General features: G+C 34.3%; 1 protein-coding gene across 2 annotated transcripts; it reads left to right on the top strand.

The window, feature by feature from the left end:
* Nucleotides 1-5236: 5236 nt before the first annotated feature.
* LOC120177478 (protein OS-9 homolog) lies at nt 5237-18259 on the top strand. Of its 2 annotated transcripts, XM_039183614.1 has the most exons (8): nt 5237-5350; nt 6435-6511; nt 7281-7484; nt 7623-7694; nt 17153-17259; nt 17433-17499; nt 17583-17685; nt 17983-18259. In XM_039183614.1, exons 3-8 carry the CDS (start codon nt 7305-7307, stop codon nt 17991-17993), a joined length of 540 nt encoding a protein of 179 aa, XP_039039545.1. In that variant the 5' UTR covers nt 5237-5350; nt 6435-6511; nt 7281-7304; the 3' UTR covers nt 17994-18259. The 2 variants fall into 2 exon arrangements, with proteins under 2 accessions (XP_039039545.1, XP_039039544.1); XM_039183613.1 differs by having other exon boundaries at nt 17583-18259.
* The last annotated feature ends 1693 nt before the right edge of the window (nt 18260-19952 follow it).

Raw genomic sequence — 19952 nt, 5'->3', positions numbered from 1 at the left:
CAGCAGATATGAAATAAAAAGATATTAGGCACCTAAAACCATTAAAACCCAGATACCAAAAGGAATTACTAAAGAGAAAGTACTAAGAAATCCAAGAGAGAAACAAACAATCCTCAAGTCCTTAACTTCAGCTAAAAAAGGGAAGAACTTTCATGCACAAACAAAACTAAAGGAGAAAACTTGAAAGCGGGAGACTTATCTGGGAATATGAATTCAAGCTGTAGGAATTTTCCTGGAAATTTCAAAAAGATAATGTCTTTTTTTTCTTTTAAATGAGAGAATGGAATATGTGTGTTGCAGGGAGGATAGAGAAGAAAAAGAGAAGAGATGAAATTTGTTTTTATTAGAATTATAATGTTTTTTGAGAAAATAAGCTTGAGTTTAATCCCATTTTCCAAGAGATTCCTTCCAGGTTTATTGTCTTTGACAAAATGCCAAAGGCAGAGATTTGTTTTGACTACTGCCTGCCACCTTCATTCCTCATTACACCACCTCTCTCAGCTTCTTTTTTTTTTTTTTAATAGGGTAAAATAAAGAACATCATATCAAGGACCTCATTAAAAAATCTCCCTAATCTTAATTGGAGGAAAAAGAGTGAGCCTTGGGGTGAAAGATGACAACACACATGAAATACGAACATTAAACAGTCCAAACTCCTCCATACTACTTAACGGAGCCGATTTACTATTGACGAACATATACAACAAAGACTAGAAATGGAGAAGACGCATACAAACATAACCAATTAGCTTTTTTAAATGGATGATTTTTTTTTTTGCAATAATGCATTTGAAAAAAATATTTATTCGAATAGAACATCCGAAAGATTATTTACTCAAATGAAGTGAATGTTATAATACACATCGAAGTTACACTGAACTTTTCGCTTTTCCTTAAGGTCGCATGGAACATCACTCGACTCTCCCTCCCCTGGATCACAATGCGTCTCCCCTCACCCTACCAATTTTAGTCTTCCCAATTTGTTATATAATAATTAAAACTTAAATAAAAAATAAAATATGAAAAAAATAGGAGATGCATAGTACTCCATGCGTCTCTCTCAATTTTATATTAGAGTCGCATAGACTGCAATGCGTCTTTAGAGTGTACTGTAACAATCACCGTATTTAAAAAGAATTCCGAGAATATCTTATTCGATCAATTTTTTTCTTACTGTATTATTGCAAAAAAATAGCCTCTTTAAATTCTCACTATAAATATTAAAATATTTGAATGGTGAATTAATTACAACAAATATTCTTAGAATTATATTAAATTTTTAAAAAAATCCAATTAAACCATATTAATTTTCAGTTATTTGAAACGTTAAGTATTGATTCATATTTGATATGAAGCATATTTAAAGAAAAATATATATATATATATATATATATACACAGAATGCCTTGAAATTTGAGCCGCATAAAATAAATAAATAAATAAAAACGCGTGAATATGGGGTGGGTGAAAAAGCAACTTCCAAGGCAAACGGTAAACGGTAAACGGTAAGACGTGTTATTGGAAACTATTGGTTTCGTCGGAAGAAAGATTCCCACCCACAAAAACGTGACATTCATTATTCACTTCCTTAAATCCCAATGCCCCTCTTTCTTTTATAGCCCTCCAAAGTGATGTTGCCACCGACTTCACTAGATGATTCCCATAACCTTATTATTCGTTCATATTCGATTAGTTTATACTCTTATATATTACTTGATAAATTAATATTTATAATATCTGAGAAAATATAAATTTAAACATATGTTTAATTTAGAAATGTGAAATAATTTAGATATTATATATAAATTCAAATTCTATAATTAAATTTATGAAAAAACATTGTGAGTTTAAGTAATGTAATTAAGAATCTTAGATATTATAAATATGTCAAAAAACTTGTATTGATAAAAAGAAGAGGCCCATAAATCTCAAACAAGTCCAACTCATTTAAACCTCAAAATAAAAGAAATCAAATAATCATATGGAACCGTCGAACTAGTCATTAGTTTGGGTAATTATAATATAATATTTTGTTCAAAAAATTCTTAATTATTTAATACTAAACGCTCAAGAACTCCTACAGTCGTCGTGCTCGAATCCATGACTTTTATTCATCGATTGACGTAAAATTTTATGTTGGGGGCAAACTTCTAAACTTTTAGAAATGGATGAACTTATGAAATTTAAGGAGACGAAAATAGATTTTCAATATAAAATATATAGAAAAATCTAAAATGTATGATAATTTTAAATTTTTAGGCGGTGAATGTCCCCATTCGTCACTCCCTTGTCCATCCCTGACCTTTAGGGATAATAAATATCTTTTAACCATTAAAGTCATCTGGTTCATGCCTGTAACATAATTTTTTTAGTTAATATGGAGTAAGTACAAGGTAGTATCTTTCCAAATGTAACTTTCAACCATTTGACATTGAACGCTCATATCCCTAGTATTCTTAGTGCTTGAACTTGGGAACTCAAGAAATAACAACAATTCTTTTATCACTGAGGTTGTTAGATTCTATAATGTCCCAAATCTTGGGTTAGTAGTTTCAGGCTAATCCGAGTGGGTTTGAATAAAACCACTAACACCACTTTGGGTTAGTGCTTGAACTTGAGACCTCAAGAAATAACAACAATTCTTTTATCACTGAGGTTGTTAGATTCTATAATGTCCCAAATCTTGGGTTAATAGTTTCAGGCTAATCCGAGTGGGTTTGAATAAAACCACTAACACCAATTTGAGTTGGTTTGGACTTGAGTTGAACCAAATTATATATATATATATAATTTAGGGGCAAAACTAGAGGTGATCTATACGACTGAGAAGAGAGCAAAGTTGTCTCATCTTCTCTTTTTCTTTCACCCAAGCTTATTTTCTTCTCCCATTCAAACTTTCCTTGTTCTTTATTGTATCTTGAAATAAGGTAATAGCTTTGTAGTTGTGTATGTCTGGCATGTGAATCTCAAAGTAAGAGTTGTAATCCTCTTATTCTAAGCTTCCTTTCAAGCTCTTAAACTCAAGCTTTGATCATGGTGGTCATAGGTAGGAATTTAGAAACCCTTGCTTAATTAGCTCATTTTTTATAGGTTAGAGATTTAGGAAAACCTTCTTAGATTCGTATGTGAGTTAGTAACCCATTTCATTGATTATTGTCTAGTGAAATAAGTTGGAGAAAATTTCAAGATCAAAGGCAATAAAAAGCTGGTACTTGACTAAGTGGTGATTGTTTTGCAACAATTTAAAACTAAGGTAACACATTTATAAGTTTTGTATATCACTTTTGAGTCATTAGTTGTGCTTGGTAGTTTGTATGAGTTTATTAAGCAAGTAAGTGCATCTCGTGGTAGGTTACGGTTTATGATGCTATACAACATAAAACAATGACTTATTATGACCCCTTTCGGCTTATATAAGACTTAAATAACGTTTAAGAGACTTAAATAGGAAAACGAGTAAAGTTTGGTGTTATTTTTTTGAGAAAATAAAGTATTTATGAGCTTGAGTATCGATACTAGATGAATAATATCAATATTGTTCTTCAGATAGCCAAAATAAGGGGGTTTTAGCAGAGTAGTATAGTACCATCTTCATATGATATCGATATTATTCTTTGAGTGTCGATACCCAAGGGTGGGGTATCGATACCAATATCGAGTTTTAAATTTTAGTAGCAAAATTTGGTATCGATACTCTAGTAAAGGGGTATCAATAGTCCAAATAGGGGTATCGATACTACAAGACTTTCTCATATTTCAGTAAGAAGATTTGGTATCGGTACCAAGGGTGAGTACTGATATTGAAGGGCCACTATCAATACCAAAGGGCTTAGTATCATTTCCATCACATAATTTTGGACAAGAAGCCTCACCTTGAGAGAAAGGTTCAGGAAAGGGGTCCACGAAAATAAATACTTCTCTAATAAACTTCCAAGTTAGAAGAACTAATAAGTACAGAAAAGCATAAGAATGCTTATGAAATAATATGTCATAAAACTAGCCTTTGAGTGACACTTGGGAAACAACAAGGACACTCGAGTTACTTTAGTTAGTATGATGATCGTCTTGTTTGATTAGAATATACGAATATATCTTAGCTAGTGTCTAGGTACTTTAGTTGCTAGTCGGGCACAGATACCCCAAGTACACAATGAGTAACTTGGTCGGGTATACGTTTCCGATATAGAAATTTTGGATCTCACCTTAAATACCTGAGGATACTGTAAGTAAGATATAGGGGTATGAGTCCTGAGATGTAGCAAACCCTCTGACCACACCATGATGTCTACCTCAACATGAGTGATTAGTGAACTTGTATGCTTATGTCTTTACTTGTTAGCATGACCATGTGATGAACGCGTGTAGTATAACATAATTATTAGTGTGACATTGAGTTTGTGAGCTTAGAGCTCAGAATTTATTTCCATGCGTAGATTCTTAGGAGGATCATCGAGGAGTTTATTGCACAACTCTCATTCCAGATCTTTCAAAACAGTGGAGTACGTCTTGAGTTTATTTATTGGGTGTATACTATTAATAGACCTTCATGTATTTAAGTTTTAACTCTATTTTTGAAATACTTTTTATTTATTATTTTGAAATGTATTAGGAGCTCCCCACTTTTGTAAACTTAAATACTTATATTTTCATGTATTGTTTCAAATGATGTTATCTTAATGAGTATTACCATGTGATTTAAAAAGAAAATTTAAGTTAGCTACTTTGGTGATTTCTTGTAATGTTTTAATCTTTTGATCTGCGGGTCATATTCAATTAGGGTGTTACATGTTCATGCTAGAGTGACATAATTTAGATGATCTATTTAATTTTTTAAAAAGAATTTACAAGTATAAATGTAAGCTTTTATAAACTTTGAAAGATTTATTTTTTTAAAAAAAAAATTTAGAGATTTAGCTAAAATTTTAAAACTTTTGAAACTTAATAATTTTTTTAAATTAAGAGGATAATTAATTAAAAATATTTATTTTTAAAATATAATTAGCATTTATTTTTTAAAAGAATTAAATAATTTGAAAAAAATACAAAACTAAATATTAATTTTCTAAAATTTTGAAATACAGGGCCCTTACGGTTCGCCCATGTTAGTGGTCGTGGACAAGCCCATCTCAGCCACCGTCACACCTTTACGTGACGTGGCGTGATCCCATTGCTGGATCTGCGTAGACTTATGTCATCTTCATCAGCTTTGGGGTACATCTTCTCCTTTGCACTAACAAAACGTTTCTTCAGAAAGAAAAACCAAGTGTGAGATTGTTTCTTAGTTTTGTAGCACTTTTTTACAGATTGGGCACCAATGGCTTAGCCGATTAGATTTTCCCCTCTCAAGTGGGTAAGCCCATATTTCATACATACATATATAAATATATATAATTCATCTACTTTTTTTAGTTCTGGGTTCTCTTTGATTATTGCTTTCATGTGTGAAACATAGGAGAATTGAGCTCATGAGACCTTATGATGGAATTTAGAATAACTATTCCCAATGATTCTGTTCTTTTAGATTTATGAATATTTCCTCGATTATAAGATATGCTGCATTTTATTGTTAATTAGTGCTTGAGTACTGAAATTAGAACCAAAGAAGGGAAGAAGCTTCATTAGTTTTAGGACGGGATGCAGGATTTTACTATAGTAGATTGAACTTATTAAATTTTAGGCTCGAAAATATATTATCCATAGATACTAAAAGAAATATCTAAATTATACAAAAAATTGAAAATTTTCAGGGACTGTCCCGCCAGCTCCCCTCAGTCCATTCCTGATTAGTTCCATATTCGTCAATGATAAGAAATGGATTTTTTTTTGTGGTTTTGGAATTTGATTCAATTAAGTGTCGTAATCAAATGAGGGCAACTACTTTTGGCAAATGTTTTTTTAATAGTTATGAATAAGTAGGGGCTGAGCCAAAATATCAGCTTGAGTGGGGCAAACCGGCAAAGTATAATTTTATACAAATCAAAGGCTAAACTGAGTGGGAGCAGAGTTATGCTAAGAGCTGATTGTTTGATATAATTGGATATTATGGATCATAGCTGACATGCATGGTGAACCGCTGATAATTGGCTTATGTTCTTGTAGCTTTGTGTCTATGAGTCAATGAAAGGCTATTAGTTGGTAAATATAAAAGGGTGAACTTGAAAGCCAAGTAAACCAGAGACTGAAAAAAGAAGAAGAGAAAAAACAGAATGCATGATCTTCACTAACCCCAAGCGTCATTAGAAAGAGCTGTTAATTGTTGCAACCAAATCAGTCTTTGTATGTGATGTTATCATTCACAGATTTCCCATCTAACTATATTGCAACTGATTTATTGGCTGCGTCTAGTACTTTTCTTACTTTTTAAAAAAAAAAAGTATTTGCAATATTGGTTCTACTTCTTTTTGATGCTTTTCGAATTCTTTACTGACAAACAGCCGGCACACTTGGCCGGAGCGCCCGTGAACCAAAATACAAGATTGAGTTCCATTCTGAAGACTCTCCCTACCATCCCGTAAGTAAGAGTATAATTTAAACACTTTTTGCTCTTCAATCTTAGGTTTGATGAAATCTTGATGAACACTTTGAAGTTTTTATTTCCTGCTTACACACTTTTGTTGGCAAATCTATCTCATTAAGAGTTGCTTTAAACATGTAAAAGGAATTTAAGTTAGATCTCATCCTTTTAGGATCTTAGTGCATGATGGATTTGTATAATGAACTTCTATATGAGATGTTTTCTTTTATGAAGTTCTGAAGCATCATCTGGATGTCCATTGGGGCTTTATGTTGAATAATCAACTTAAAACCAGTTGTTAATACATGTGAAACAGAATATTTAACAGATGTAGGATAACACTAAACTTTTCTTTTCACCACCGCAAATTTCCTTCAGCGATTAAAATTTATAAATGGTAAAAATCTTTTACATGTACACCTTAGTGTGAGCCGGAGTTCAAATAAACTAGATTGCTTTTTATCTAGCAGAACACTTCAGAATAATGATTCATTTTATACGTTCAAATGCTTGAGAAAGTTTGTATTTAGAAATTGGAGAAGATGTGTTCGAACTATGAGTAGATAGCAACTTGATACTGTTTCTATGAAAGATGGTTATAATGGTATAAGAACAATGAAAATCTTGGCTGTCTTAATCTTGTTATAATTTTCCATTTGCGTATAGCTTTGGCAGGCTAGTTTTCCTTTGATGTGAAACTATCAATTTCCATCTGGACTTGCCATTTTTAGTGATCTAATATTACAATGCCTGGAACATATTGCAGGATGATGATCAGGAGTCTGTTGTTATGCCTAATAAAGATGGAAAGAATTTTTTATGTTTATTGCCTAAGGTGGAGAACGCGAGGACCCTAAATTCTGTTACTCAGAAGAACACTAGTAGCATGATTGTAGAATCCGAAAAACGGGTTAAACTAAAGACACCTGATGAACTGCTGGAAGTACTGAAAGATCGATGCTTTATCAGAGTGAGCACTTGGTTCCTACACACACTGTTTGTTTGATGTTCCCTATATTGAATTGATGATGTTGCCATTGGACATTAATGCAAAGAAAAGAAAGACTTTGTCCTTCATTGGAGTTATGTGAGCTCTGTTTTTGTGCAGCAAGAAGGTTGGTGGTCCTATGAATTTTGCTATAAAAAGCAGTTGCGGCAACTACATGTTGAAGATGAAAAGGTAGATTTTTTATTGAATTTAAGGTCCTCATATTTACATTGGACGTGGGTGTTTTTCACTAGAGTGAGTTCTTTCTGTGATGTATCCTTAAGTGATGCGGAATATCATTATTTTCTGAAATGAATTGCACAAAATATAACAAACATGTTCAATAATCAGAACCCGTTATGGAGACTCAACTGATGGTTATGGTGCTTGCACCATCTTTTTGATCTGAGGAGTGATTTATGTAATAGGTGGTGGTAATATAATTAGGTTTAATGAAAAAAAACCTAACATTTGATAAATAATTATTTTTTGGCCCCTATTATTTTTTTAGAGTATTTTGGCCTTAACTTTCATTTTAAGGTAAAAAGTCTCTTAATGTTCGATTAAATAGTCACTTTAGCTCTTTTTCTTTCTGAAGCATTTTGAGCCCTAACATTTCTCAGTTTAGGATAAAAAACTCTTATTTTAGGGAGTTGACCATTTGTTAACTAACGGTTTTTAGGGGCCAAAGTGACTATTTAGTCAAACATTATGGGCTTTTTTTGTCATTATGTCAAAAAATACCCCTAAAGCTTGATTAAATAGTCGCTTTGTCCCTCTTTTTTTTTAGCATTTTGGTCACAATGTTTCATTTTGGGGCAAAAAGGCCCCACAGTGGATGAAAATCGTTAGTTAACAAACGGTTAAAGTTTTGATATAGATGCCTTTTTTCTCCCTAAAATGAAATGTTGGAATGCTCGGGAAAAAATACGAGCAAAAGTGACGATTTAGTCAAATGTTAGGGGGCCTTTTGTCCTAAAAGGAAACGTTGAGGGCCAAAATGACCCGTGTTTTAAAAAACGCGCTTGAGGCGCTTTCAGGCGCTAGGCGAGGCGAGGCGTTTAGAAGAAAGCCTCCGACCACCAAGGCGGTGGCGAGTACATGAGGCGGCGATTCAGCCGTCGGAGGCTGAGATAGGCGACGAGGCGATGCTTTTAGCAATTCACGTACAATGACCCATTTCAGATTGGGCTTTAGATTTCCTGAACATGTTTGGCTCGAACGTAAGGGCTGTTCCCAGGAGGAAGCTTGTGAAGGACGTGGTAAGGAGGCTCTTCCATCTGTTTTTTCTCTTTCATTTCTTCTGAGGAAACAGAGAAATGGAAGATTTCGGTGATGTTTAAAGGAGTTTTTAGTTTTTTCTTTCTTCTGTCAATGGCAGAAGTGGAGAGAGACGAATGAGATTTTAAACAAATGAGATGGTATGGGGAAGAAGAGATGAACCTGGACGCGTTATCCGCCAGATTCATTTTGTTTTAGGACTTGATTTGGGTTAGCCCATGTTGCGGGCTTTCTTTTAATATTTTATTAAAATATTTTATTGAATTTCAAAGATTTTGCTAAATGTCATAGTTATACAATAACTTTTAGGGTAAACTCATATTTAGTCACTCATATATTCCTGCAATTCCTTTTTAGTCACTCAACTATTTTTTTCTTTCAAAATCATATCTAACATTAGGGGTGAGCAAAAACTTGACTCGAGTCAAAAAATTATTTTTTGAATCTACTTGAATTGACTTCGAGTTGTAATTTCAAAAACACGACTTGAAAAAATTTCAACTTCAAATGGAGTTATAAAATACAACTTGAAAACCTCGAATGGTAGTTCAAATTTTTTAGTAATTAGTGGATTGATTTTCAAGTATGAGTAGAGGACGATTCAGTCGTCGGAGGTGGAGAGAGGCGACGAGGCGATGCTTTTAGCAATTCACGTACATTGACCCATTTCAGATTGGGCTTTAGATTTCCTGAACATGTTTGGCTCGAACGTAAGGGTTGTTCCCAGGAGGAAGCTTGTGAAGGACGTGGTAAGGAGGCTCTTCCATCTGTTTTTTCTCTTTCATTTCTTCTGAGGAAACTGAGAAATGGAAGATTTCGGTGATGTTTAAAGGAGTTTTTAGTTTTTTCTTTCTTCTTTCAATGGCAGAAGTGGAGAGAGACGAATGAGATTTTAAATAAATGAGATGGTATGGGGAAGAAGAGATGAACCTGCAAAGTTATCAAAGGCTCAAGGCGCATCGAGGCGCAAAGTTTCCTAGAGCCTTGAGGCGCGAAGTGCATGAAAGGCGCGAGATTCACAAAGGCGAGGCGCATGATATCCAAAAAATTGTAATACATGTATATATTAATGCAATCAAACTCAAATATCATAGATACCAATATTAGGCTTCAATAGAGTTCATTTTCAAACTCAAATACCAACCTAACGTCATAAAAGCTATCAACAAGCATAATCAAGTACTAAGTTTAACAAAAGCATCCAACATGCATAAACAATAGTCACTGATAATCATCAAACATCAAACGTGACACATGTCACTCACGTTTTTATTAACAATAGAAACCTAAAAGTGTAATGGAAGAAACATTATACACTTATTTTTAATAAAAAAATTTAAACATCAAAAATTAATTTTAAATATGATTTAGACATTTAATTTTATATTAATCATTATTTAGAAAAGGTAAAATATAGAAATGTTGTTAGACGTAAATTTTTAATTACGATTAAATTAATATAAACAAATATCCACATCAACCGGTCACAAAATGTTCCACGTCATGACTTTATCCATTCCCCACAAGTACCCGCGACAACTAAAGATTTTTCTTCCCGCCAATCAAAATACGACATGTTACCATAGCTTTTGTGTTTAAAATTACTCACTAGTCACTTCCTCCTTTTCTTCACCTTCTTATTCGTACGAAGACAAACCACCGTTCAAATCACCGACCTTTTTGTTCTTTGTAGAAAATGAACCCAAATAAGACAGCGGAGGACGAACAACACCCATCCATCGCTGCCGTGAACCGCCGTATCCAGTGGCTGTCCCTTCACCTGACCCCACTTCCACCGCTCCAACCTTCACCCCAACTCAACATGCTAACGCACGCCAAGTCGACCAATAAACTCGAGGTCGACGAAGCCTCCCTAAAGGGCTACATGAGAGGGAAAAATAGGGAAACAAAAGAGAAAATCATCGAGTTCTTCGAGTCGAATCCCGATTTGCAAACCTCGGCGGGGATTTCGATGAAGGAACACAAGGTTTTAAGCCCACATCACGCCTCGACTGAGCCTCGCGCCTCAGAGCCTTGCTGCGCCTCGCTGAGCTTAGGTGCGCCTAGGCTACGTGCCTCGCTTCAGTGTTGAAAAAGCCCCGTTCAGTGGGCCTCTGCGCTTTTGCGCCTCAGGCGCACCTTAGGCGCACTTTTTACAACTATGTGAACCTGGACGCGTTATCCGCCAGATTCATTTTGTTTTAGAACTTGATTTGGGTTAGCCCATGCTGCGGGCTTTCTTTTAATATTTTATTAAAATATTTTATTGAATTTCTAAGATTTTGCTAAATGTCAGTTATACAATAACTTTTAGGGTAAACTCATATTTAGTCACTCATATATTCCTGCAATTCCTTTTTAGTCACTCAACTATTTTTTTCTTTCAAAATCATATCTAACATTTGGGGTGAGCAAAAACTTGACTCGAGTCAAAAAATTATTTTTTGAATCTACTTGAATTGACTTCGAGTTGTAATTTCAAAAACACGACTTGAAAAAATATCAAGTTCAAATGGAGTTATAAAATACAACTTGAAAACCTCGAATGATAGTTCAAATTTTTTAGTAATTAGTGGATTGATTTTCAAGTGTGAGTCGAGGACGATTCAGCCGTCGAGGTGGAGAGAGGCGACGAGGTGATGCTTTTAGCAATTCACGTACAATGACCCATTTCAGATTGGGCTTTAGATTTCCTGAACATGTTTGGCTCGAACGTAAGGGTTGTTCCCAGGAGGAAGCTTGTGAAGGACGTGATAAGGAGGCTCTTCCATATGTTTTTCTCTTTCATTTCTTCTGAGGAAACAGAGAAATGGAAGATTTCGGTGATGTTTAAAGGAGTTTTTAGTTTTTTCTTTCTTCTTTCAATGGCAGAAGTGGAGAGAGACGAATGAGATTTTAAATAAATGAGATGGTATGGGGAAGAAGAGATGAACCTGCAAAGTTATCAAAGGCTCAAGGCGCATCGAGGCGCAAAGTTTCCTAGAGCCTTGAGGCGCGAAGCGCATGAAAGGCGCGGGATTCACAAAGGCGAGGCGCATGATATCCAAAAAATTGTAATGCATGTATATATTAATGCAATAATGTGATTTTAAGACATTTTCTGAAACCGTTATTCAATCATTGTAAAATCACATTATAAATGACATGATATTATACTATCAAAACCCAACTCATAAATATAATACCAATAAGTAAAAAAATTAATTTAAAACATGTCTTAAAAAATTCAAAATCACGTTAAACCGAATATTAATAGCAAAAGTGTAATCACTATAAAATCCAATACTTTAAAATAAGGTCCATGTCACCAAAATAAAGTCAACCTGAATGATAAAAACATTACAATCAAATATACTTCAAGAGATATGTTGACCCTCCAAGTGCTCAATCCGGGGTATCTAACCAACAGTATCTGAAAGGGGGAAAAACATTTTCGAAAGGTGAGCTAGGCTCAGTGTGTCCCAATATTACCTTAAAATCACAATAGGTACATTAAACAAATCATAGTCCAGTAAATCTCATAAATTCATAAAAGAGTTTAACTTTTGAAAATCATAGTTTAAACTCTTTTCTTGTACACCATCAGTAATTTCCAAAACTATTTTTCATGTAGCTTACTCTAAGAACACAGCAAAAAGAAAGCCATCCTAAGGATAAGCTTTAGAGCTTGTATCCTTAAGCCCGTAAGTCCAAGTCCATATAGCTTACCCTAAGCACACAGCAAGGGAAGCCAACCTAATGCATCTTGGGCCCCCAAGAGTCACACTAGGCCCATTCTGTTTATTAGCTTGATCAGAGCTATACTATTGTAATTCAATCCAAAAGTTCAATTGCACCGTGACACAAATTCCATAAATCATCACATTAAATTGGCGCATCAATAAAACAGTAACCAAAGAACTCAGTATACCTCGTATTAAAACCAATAAAACAGTTCAGTAATAATTAGGGAACACACCTCGATAATAGGTTCAAATAGTAGATATACTGATTGCTGGTTTCACCACGCTCTGCTACAGTTTTCGAACCTATTTTATAATAACACTATATTACTTATGGGTAACATAAATAAATCTCTAAAATCATAAAATTTACGGGTCTTACGGGTGAATACTGGCATACGTGGTTTAATTGATCTAGAAGAGCTGGGTCGAGCTGTCGAACGATCCGGAGAGTCTCTTGTACCTTCAAACAATAATAATTTATCAGCCCCAAATCTTACTTAATTGTTCAAAGCAAAATTCTTAAGTATATAAGCATTTTCAGGGTTTGACTATCAATTTGGAAGATTTCGGGTTTGAGTTTGGCCAAACGGATTGCGGAATCGGAATCAGGATGTCGAAAAACATAAAGTATGTCTTTTCGAAAATTTAAATTCTTGGTCAAAGTCAAAGTCAACCACTTTGACCGTCGATTTGGAGGCCTTCGGGTTCGAATTTGACGAAACGGATTTCGGAAACGGATTTCGGAAACGGATCAGACCGGTCAAACCGGTTCGAACCGGTCGAAACAGGTCAAACCGGTTTTCAGCCACTCACTCTCCCAGCGGTGGCGCGTGAAGCCTCCTCCGGGGGTCTAAAAATTACGGAAAAATTTCTAAAAATTATTTTGAGCGATTTTGAGATACTTACAAAGATCGGTTCAAATTTTTGAATGGCGGAGAGCTCGATTTCAACTCGGCCGAATCTTTGACTGCTCCACCCCCTCACGCGCCGCCGTCGACGGAGACCAAGGTTGACACCGGCGGACTCGAAACGGCACAAGGAACACGATGGTGCGGGAGGTGTCGAAAACCGATCAACGATCGGAGATGAATTTAAGATTTTCTCGGCGGTAGTGCTAAGAAAACGTCGAGACTTTGACTCGAAATTCACGTCGTTTGGCAGCGTTTCGCTATAATTGATTTACTGGGTTTTGTTCACAGGTCGAAGATGAACACGACGGTAGTTTCAATTTTACGATTGGAGGTCGAACGGTGTCGGGATCTAAGTCGGAAACCGGCGTAGGGGATGGTTTTCTGTTTGAAACAAAAAACCACGTTTATAACATAACATACCTAACTTTTTTGGGTAAATTCAGGGCTTGGTCCCTGAATTTTCTTTAACTCTAAAACAAGCTCCAAGTTTTAAAATCTTTCAATTTAGTCCCCACAATTTACCGATTTTCATAATTAAAACCTCCAATTTCAATTAAATATTATTTTGAAAATATCCGGGTTGTTACAAATCAAACTCTAATATCATAGATACCAATATTAGGCTTCAATAGAGTTCATTCTCAAACTCAAATACCAACCTAACGTCATAAAAGTTATCAACAAGTATAATCAAGTACTAAGTTTAACAAAATCATCCAACATGCATAAACAAAACATCAAATAAAGTCACTGATAATCATCAAACATCAAACGTGACACATGTCACTCACGTTTTTATTAACAGTAGAAACCTAAAAGTGTAATGGAAGAAACATTATACACTTATTTTTAATAAAAAAAATTAAACATCAAAAATTAGTTTTAAATATGATTTAGACATTTAATTTTATATTAATCATTATTTAGAAAAGGTAAAATATAGAAATGTTGTTAGACGTAAATTTTTTAATTACGATTAAATTAATATAAAAAAATATCCACATCAACCGGTCACAAAATATTCCACGTCATGACTTTATCCATTCCCCACAAGTACCCGCGACAACTAAAGATTTTTCTTCCCGCCAATCAAAATACGACATGTTACCATAGCTTTTGTGTTTAAAATTACTCACTAGTCACTTCCTCCTTTTCTTCACCTTCTTATTCGTACGAAGACAAACCACCGTTCAAATCACCGACCTTTTTGTTCTTTGTAGAAAATGAACCCAAATAAGACAGCGGAGGACGAACAACACCCATCCATCGCTGCCGTGAACCGCCGTATCCAGTGGCTGTCCCTTCACCTGACCCCACTTCCACCGCTCCAACCTTCACCCCAACTCAACATGCTAACGCACGCCAAGTCGACCAATAAACTCGAGGTCGACAAAGCCTCCCTGAAGAGCTACATGAGAGGGAAAAATAGGGAAACACAAGAGAAAATCATCGAGTTCTTCAAGTCGAGGCTTGATTTGCAAACCTCGGTGGGGATTTCGATGAAGGAACACAAGGTTTTAAGCCCACATCACGCCTCGACTGAGCCTCGCGCCTCAGAGCCTTGTTGCGCCTCGCTGAGCTTAGGTGCGCCTAGGCTACGTGCCTCGCTTCAGTGTTGAAAAAGCCCCGTTCAGTGAGCCTCTGCGCTTTTGCGCCTCAGGCGCGCTTTTTACAACTATGTGAACCTGGACGCGTTATCCGCCAGATTCATTTTGTTTTAGGACTTGATTTGGGTTAGCCCATGCTGCGGGCTTTCTTTTAATATTTTATTGAATTTCAAAGATTTTGCTAAATGTCATAGTTATACAATAATTTTTAGGGTAAACTCATATTTAGTCACTCATATATTCCTGCAATTCCTTTTTAGTCACTCAACTATTTTTTTCTTTCAAAATCATATCTAACATTAGGGGTGAGCAAAAACTTGACTCTAGTCAAAAAATTATTTTTTGAATATTCTTGAATTGGCTTCGGGTTGTAATTTCAAAAACACGACTTGAAAAAATTTCAAGTTCAAATGGAGTTATAAAATACAACTTGAAAACCTCGAATGGTAGTTCAAATTTTTTAGTAATTAGTGGATTGATTTTCAAGTATGAGTCGAGGACGATTCAGTCGTACAATGACCCATTTCAGATTGGGCTTTAGATTTCCTGAACATGTTTGGCTCGAACGTAAGGGTTGTTTCCAAGAGGAAGCTTGTGAAGGACGTGGTAAGGAGGCTCTTTCATCTGTTTTTTCTCTTTCATTTCTTCTGAGGTTACAGAGAAATGGAAGATTTCGGTGATGTTTAAAGGAGTTTTTAGTTTTTTCTTTCTTCTTTCGATGGAAGAAGTGGAGAGAGACGAATGAGATTTTAAATAAATGAGATGGTATGGTGAAGAAGAGATGAACCTGGACGCGTTATCCGCCAGATTCATTTTGTTTTAGGACTTGATTTGGGTTAGCCCATGCTGCGGGCTTTCTTTTAATATTTTATTAAAATATTTTATTGAATTTCAAAGATTTTGCTAAATGTCATAGTTATACAATAACTTTTAGGGTAAACTCATATTTAGTCACTCATATATTCCTGCAATTCCTTTTTAGACACTCAACTATTTTTTTCTTTCAAAATCATATCTAACATTAGGGGTGAGCAAAAACTTGACTCGAGTCAAAAAATTATTTTTTGAATCTACTTGAATTGACTTCGAGTTGTAATTTCAAAAACACGACTTGAAAAAATTTCAAGTTCAAATGGAGTTATAAAATATAACTTGAAAACCTCGAATGGTAGTTCAAATTTTTTAGTAATTAGTGGATTGATTTTCAAGTATGAGTCGAGTCCCTCGACTATGTATGATATATGTATATCACATATAAAAAATATGAAGAAATATATATATATTGTAAATGAGTATAAAAAAACCATTTAAATTGATTATGAATATTTACTATTAAATTTAAATAGAAACTCAAAAACTCGATTCGACTCGATAAAAAATTAAGTCAAGTTCGAGTTATAAAATAGAATTCATCAACTCGAATAACTTAAAAAAAAATTCTTAACTCGACTCGATCGAACGTGTAACCCTATCTAATGCTACTTTTGAGTTTTCGACAGAGGATTCTTCAACCAAAGCACCCACCACTCCAAACATCACCAAAGCATAGCTAACCAGTAGCCATCAAAACCACCTATGCAATATTGTCTCATAAAAGTAGCAGCCAATAGCGGAATCATCACACTGACGATGTGATACAATATGACATTTTGATTATTGATGATGTTTTTTTTTGTCTTTTTGAGATACAATATGACATGCTACTTGGTGTTTTTGCTTATTAAGTTAATTATTAAGTTGTTTTGTGTTTGAGGTATGGTTATAAAATATTTACAAATGTTTTGTAAAATTAAGCGTCTCGCGTACTTGAATCCCTCGCCTCAAAGCGCCTCAAAAATTGAGGCTCTCGGGTAGCTAATCGCCTTGGAGCGCCTCGCGCCTTTTAAAACACAGAAAATGACTATTTAATCAAACATTAAGTGTACTTTTTGTTATTATGCCTATAATTATAGTTATAAAAGCAGCTGCATCAGCATCAGCATCATTTGCCATCTTAAAAAATAATTTGGAGTACTACTGCTATGTTCTACTTAATACCTTAATGAATACAGTAAGCTCCCACCAGCAGTTTTCATAATCTATTAACGTACATTTTTTATGATTATGAATTATTGCTGGTGGTTCAGGAATTTGTCTTGGGTGTATATGATGAAGAGGCAAGTGCTGCTTTCAACCAGAATCTCTCCGACTTCTCCACATTAAAAGATCCTCGCTCGAACTATGCGTCGCAAAGGTGAGACTTTGCATGGTTTAAAATTTAGGTTGCACCTAAACTTTGTCATCTTCTTTATAATTACTCAACTTTTACCTAAAAAAATAAGTTAAGTGGTGTCAAGCACAAGGGCATACTGAATAAAGAAGCAAAAGAAAGAAAAAGACTATATAACGATGCCATGTCTCATGCAGGTATCATGCTCATCAATATACTAGTGGAACCCTATGTGATCTTACTAATCAGCCCCGAGAAACCAAGGTATGAAGAATGAAGTTATAGTACTATGATATGGTTTTTAGATACTTTCTCATCGTTTTATGCTTTGTTATTTCTGTTTGTAGGTGAGATTCGTCTGCTCGGAGCCGAGGGCAATAATTAGTTCAATCATGGAGTTATCTACATGCAAATATGCACTTACTATTCAAGTATGCTATGCAAACACCCGTGAGTCTCCCTCTCTGTAGCTCCAAATCCTGTGTCTAAAACCAAAGACAGATGCATGATTTTATGTTAGGGGATGCCAACTTCAGAAGTTATAATAGAAATTTAGGAGGTGCAAAATTATAAAATTTCAGGGGGTGTGAAATTAGATCATCAATAGAAAATACAAATAAGATACCTGGTCCATCCCTGTTCAGAACAATTGATGCTAGTTTCTTACAGCCGATTGTGCCTCTTGGAAAAATCAAAGATATGCCAACATGAGAAAAAGGATTGTTGCATAATCTTTTTCTATTATAGGTTATTCCTAGAGGAGAGACCTGTGTGGCACACGATTAACTGCAATGCCCTTCCAAAGGTTTACAAGGACACCATTACCAAGGTTGAGGACACACACATTAGTATGATCATGGACTCGGAAGATCAATCGAATAATTATGATTCGAGCGAATGAATTCCATCGATCTTCATAGATTTTAGCCTTGACAAAGTACAATCAATGTATCAAATTGAAGGATTGCCAATACTCTATTTTCTCTTCTCTTCCCAAAACACATTCTTTGTATTTGTTCAGAATTTCCTCAGCTAATTGACAATGAATACATATACTTTGTAGATGTAATTGTTAGAACTTGAACCTCTAAAGAAAACAACACTCTTTTTTACCACTGAAATCGTTGAATGGGTTCAAAAGATATGGATCCTCTTGTGCAAGAGAGTTTCCAATTTCGTTTTGTCACAACTACATCCTCCAAAATAGGCAATAAGGTTGAAGTACATTTTCCGACAAACTGAATTGAATTTGTAGTTTAGGGTTTCATTACTTTGATGAAATCACAAATCTAAATTCACTAAGATGATGTTTAGTTTATGGTTCTTCATATTTCTATTCAAAACTACTAAGCACAAAGGCTTCATGTAGAATTTTTTAGGTTTTTCCGTCTAAAATTCTGTGTCCATGGCGTGTGAAGAGAGTTGAAGAAGGTAAAGGAAACTTTTAGTGGAATTAGCCAGCAGATTCGGTGGAGAAGAGTTAAGAACATGGTGGTTGAGTTTTCGTCATTAATAATATTAATATACATAAAAATATAAAACACACATATATATATATAGCACGAATACAAGGTAGTATGTTTAAAGACTTTTAACTAATTGGCAATAAACACTTGTACCGTTGTTGATGTCGGTGTTCAAACCCGAGACCTCTAAAGATAATAATAAATCTTTTACATATATTTTAATATAAACTTGACTGATAATGATATTTAAATAATTTTTTATACATATAAATACCCGCCTCGTCAATCAGAAAAATGAAGTAATAATTAAATTTATATCGACATTATAAGATTTCTATTTGCATGTGAGGCGAGTATGGCATTGCAATTCCGTCATTGAATACTCCTCTCAATATCGTCTCAATATGCACGTTCATGCTAAAAAAAATGCAGCTTGCATGTCAATGTGGTAGGGAAACCCTATTTATTGGTGTTGTGTTTTTTTGCTCTATTTATAGGTTATCTTCAACATATAGTTGTTGATGGCTAAGTGCTAAGCTCTAATTCAAATCAACGTGTTGATGATAAGCACATGCTACTTCCTAGCAGCGATGGACCGAAAGGTTTGAGAACGAAGGTCGTTTCTCTAGAAATTTATAATTTTTTTATAATTTAATTATTTGTTTTGTATTTTATATTAATGATCTAATTTTGTAGCTCAAGAAATATTATTTGTTTTGTTTTTCAATCTACTCAAATATTAAAGATCTAACTTTTTGAAAATACTTGCAAATAAAGTCCCTTATTCGGGAATCTTAAAAAATATTAGACCCTTATTTGAGTAAATTCAAAAATATGATGTCTTTATTTGACCTTTTTGTAAGGTTATACCCTTATTTAAGCATGTTAAAAAATGTTAGGATTTTGTTAATCCGTTTTAAAAGGGTAGACCCTTAGGGTGCGTTTGGTTTACGGAATGTAAGATTACCGGCGAAAAATAAGATTACTGGGAATGTTGCATTGTTGTGTTTGGTTCATTTAGCAGGAATGTAAGATTACAGTGTTTGATTAAAGGAATAAAAGATTATTTTAATATATATTTTACCAAATTGTCCTTATTATATATTTGTTTTTTTAACAATTTGAATTTTACTATAATTAATTTATATATTTTCTTTAAAAATTTTAAATTCATAAAATTTATATAATTTTTTTTACAAAATTGAAAAGATACATAGGTTTAATGAAATGGTAAAATTTTATTTTAACCCA

Source organism: Hibiscus syriacus, unplaced genomic scaffold, assembly GCF_006381635.1.
Source record: "Hibiscus syriacus cultivar Baekdansim isolate YM2019G1 unplaced genomic scaffold, ASM638163v2 tig00112289_pilon, whole genome shotgun sequence".
Taxonomy (NCBI): domain Eukaryota; kingdom Viridiplantae; phylum Streptophyta; class Magnoliopsida; order Malvales; family Malvaceae; genus Hibiscus; species Hibiscus syriacus.
Note: the sequence above shows the minus strand (reverse complement) of the source record. Positions and strands in the feature narration are given on the sequence as shown.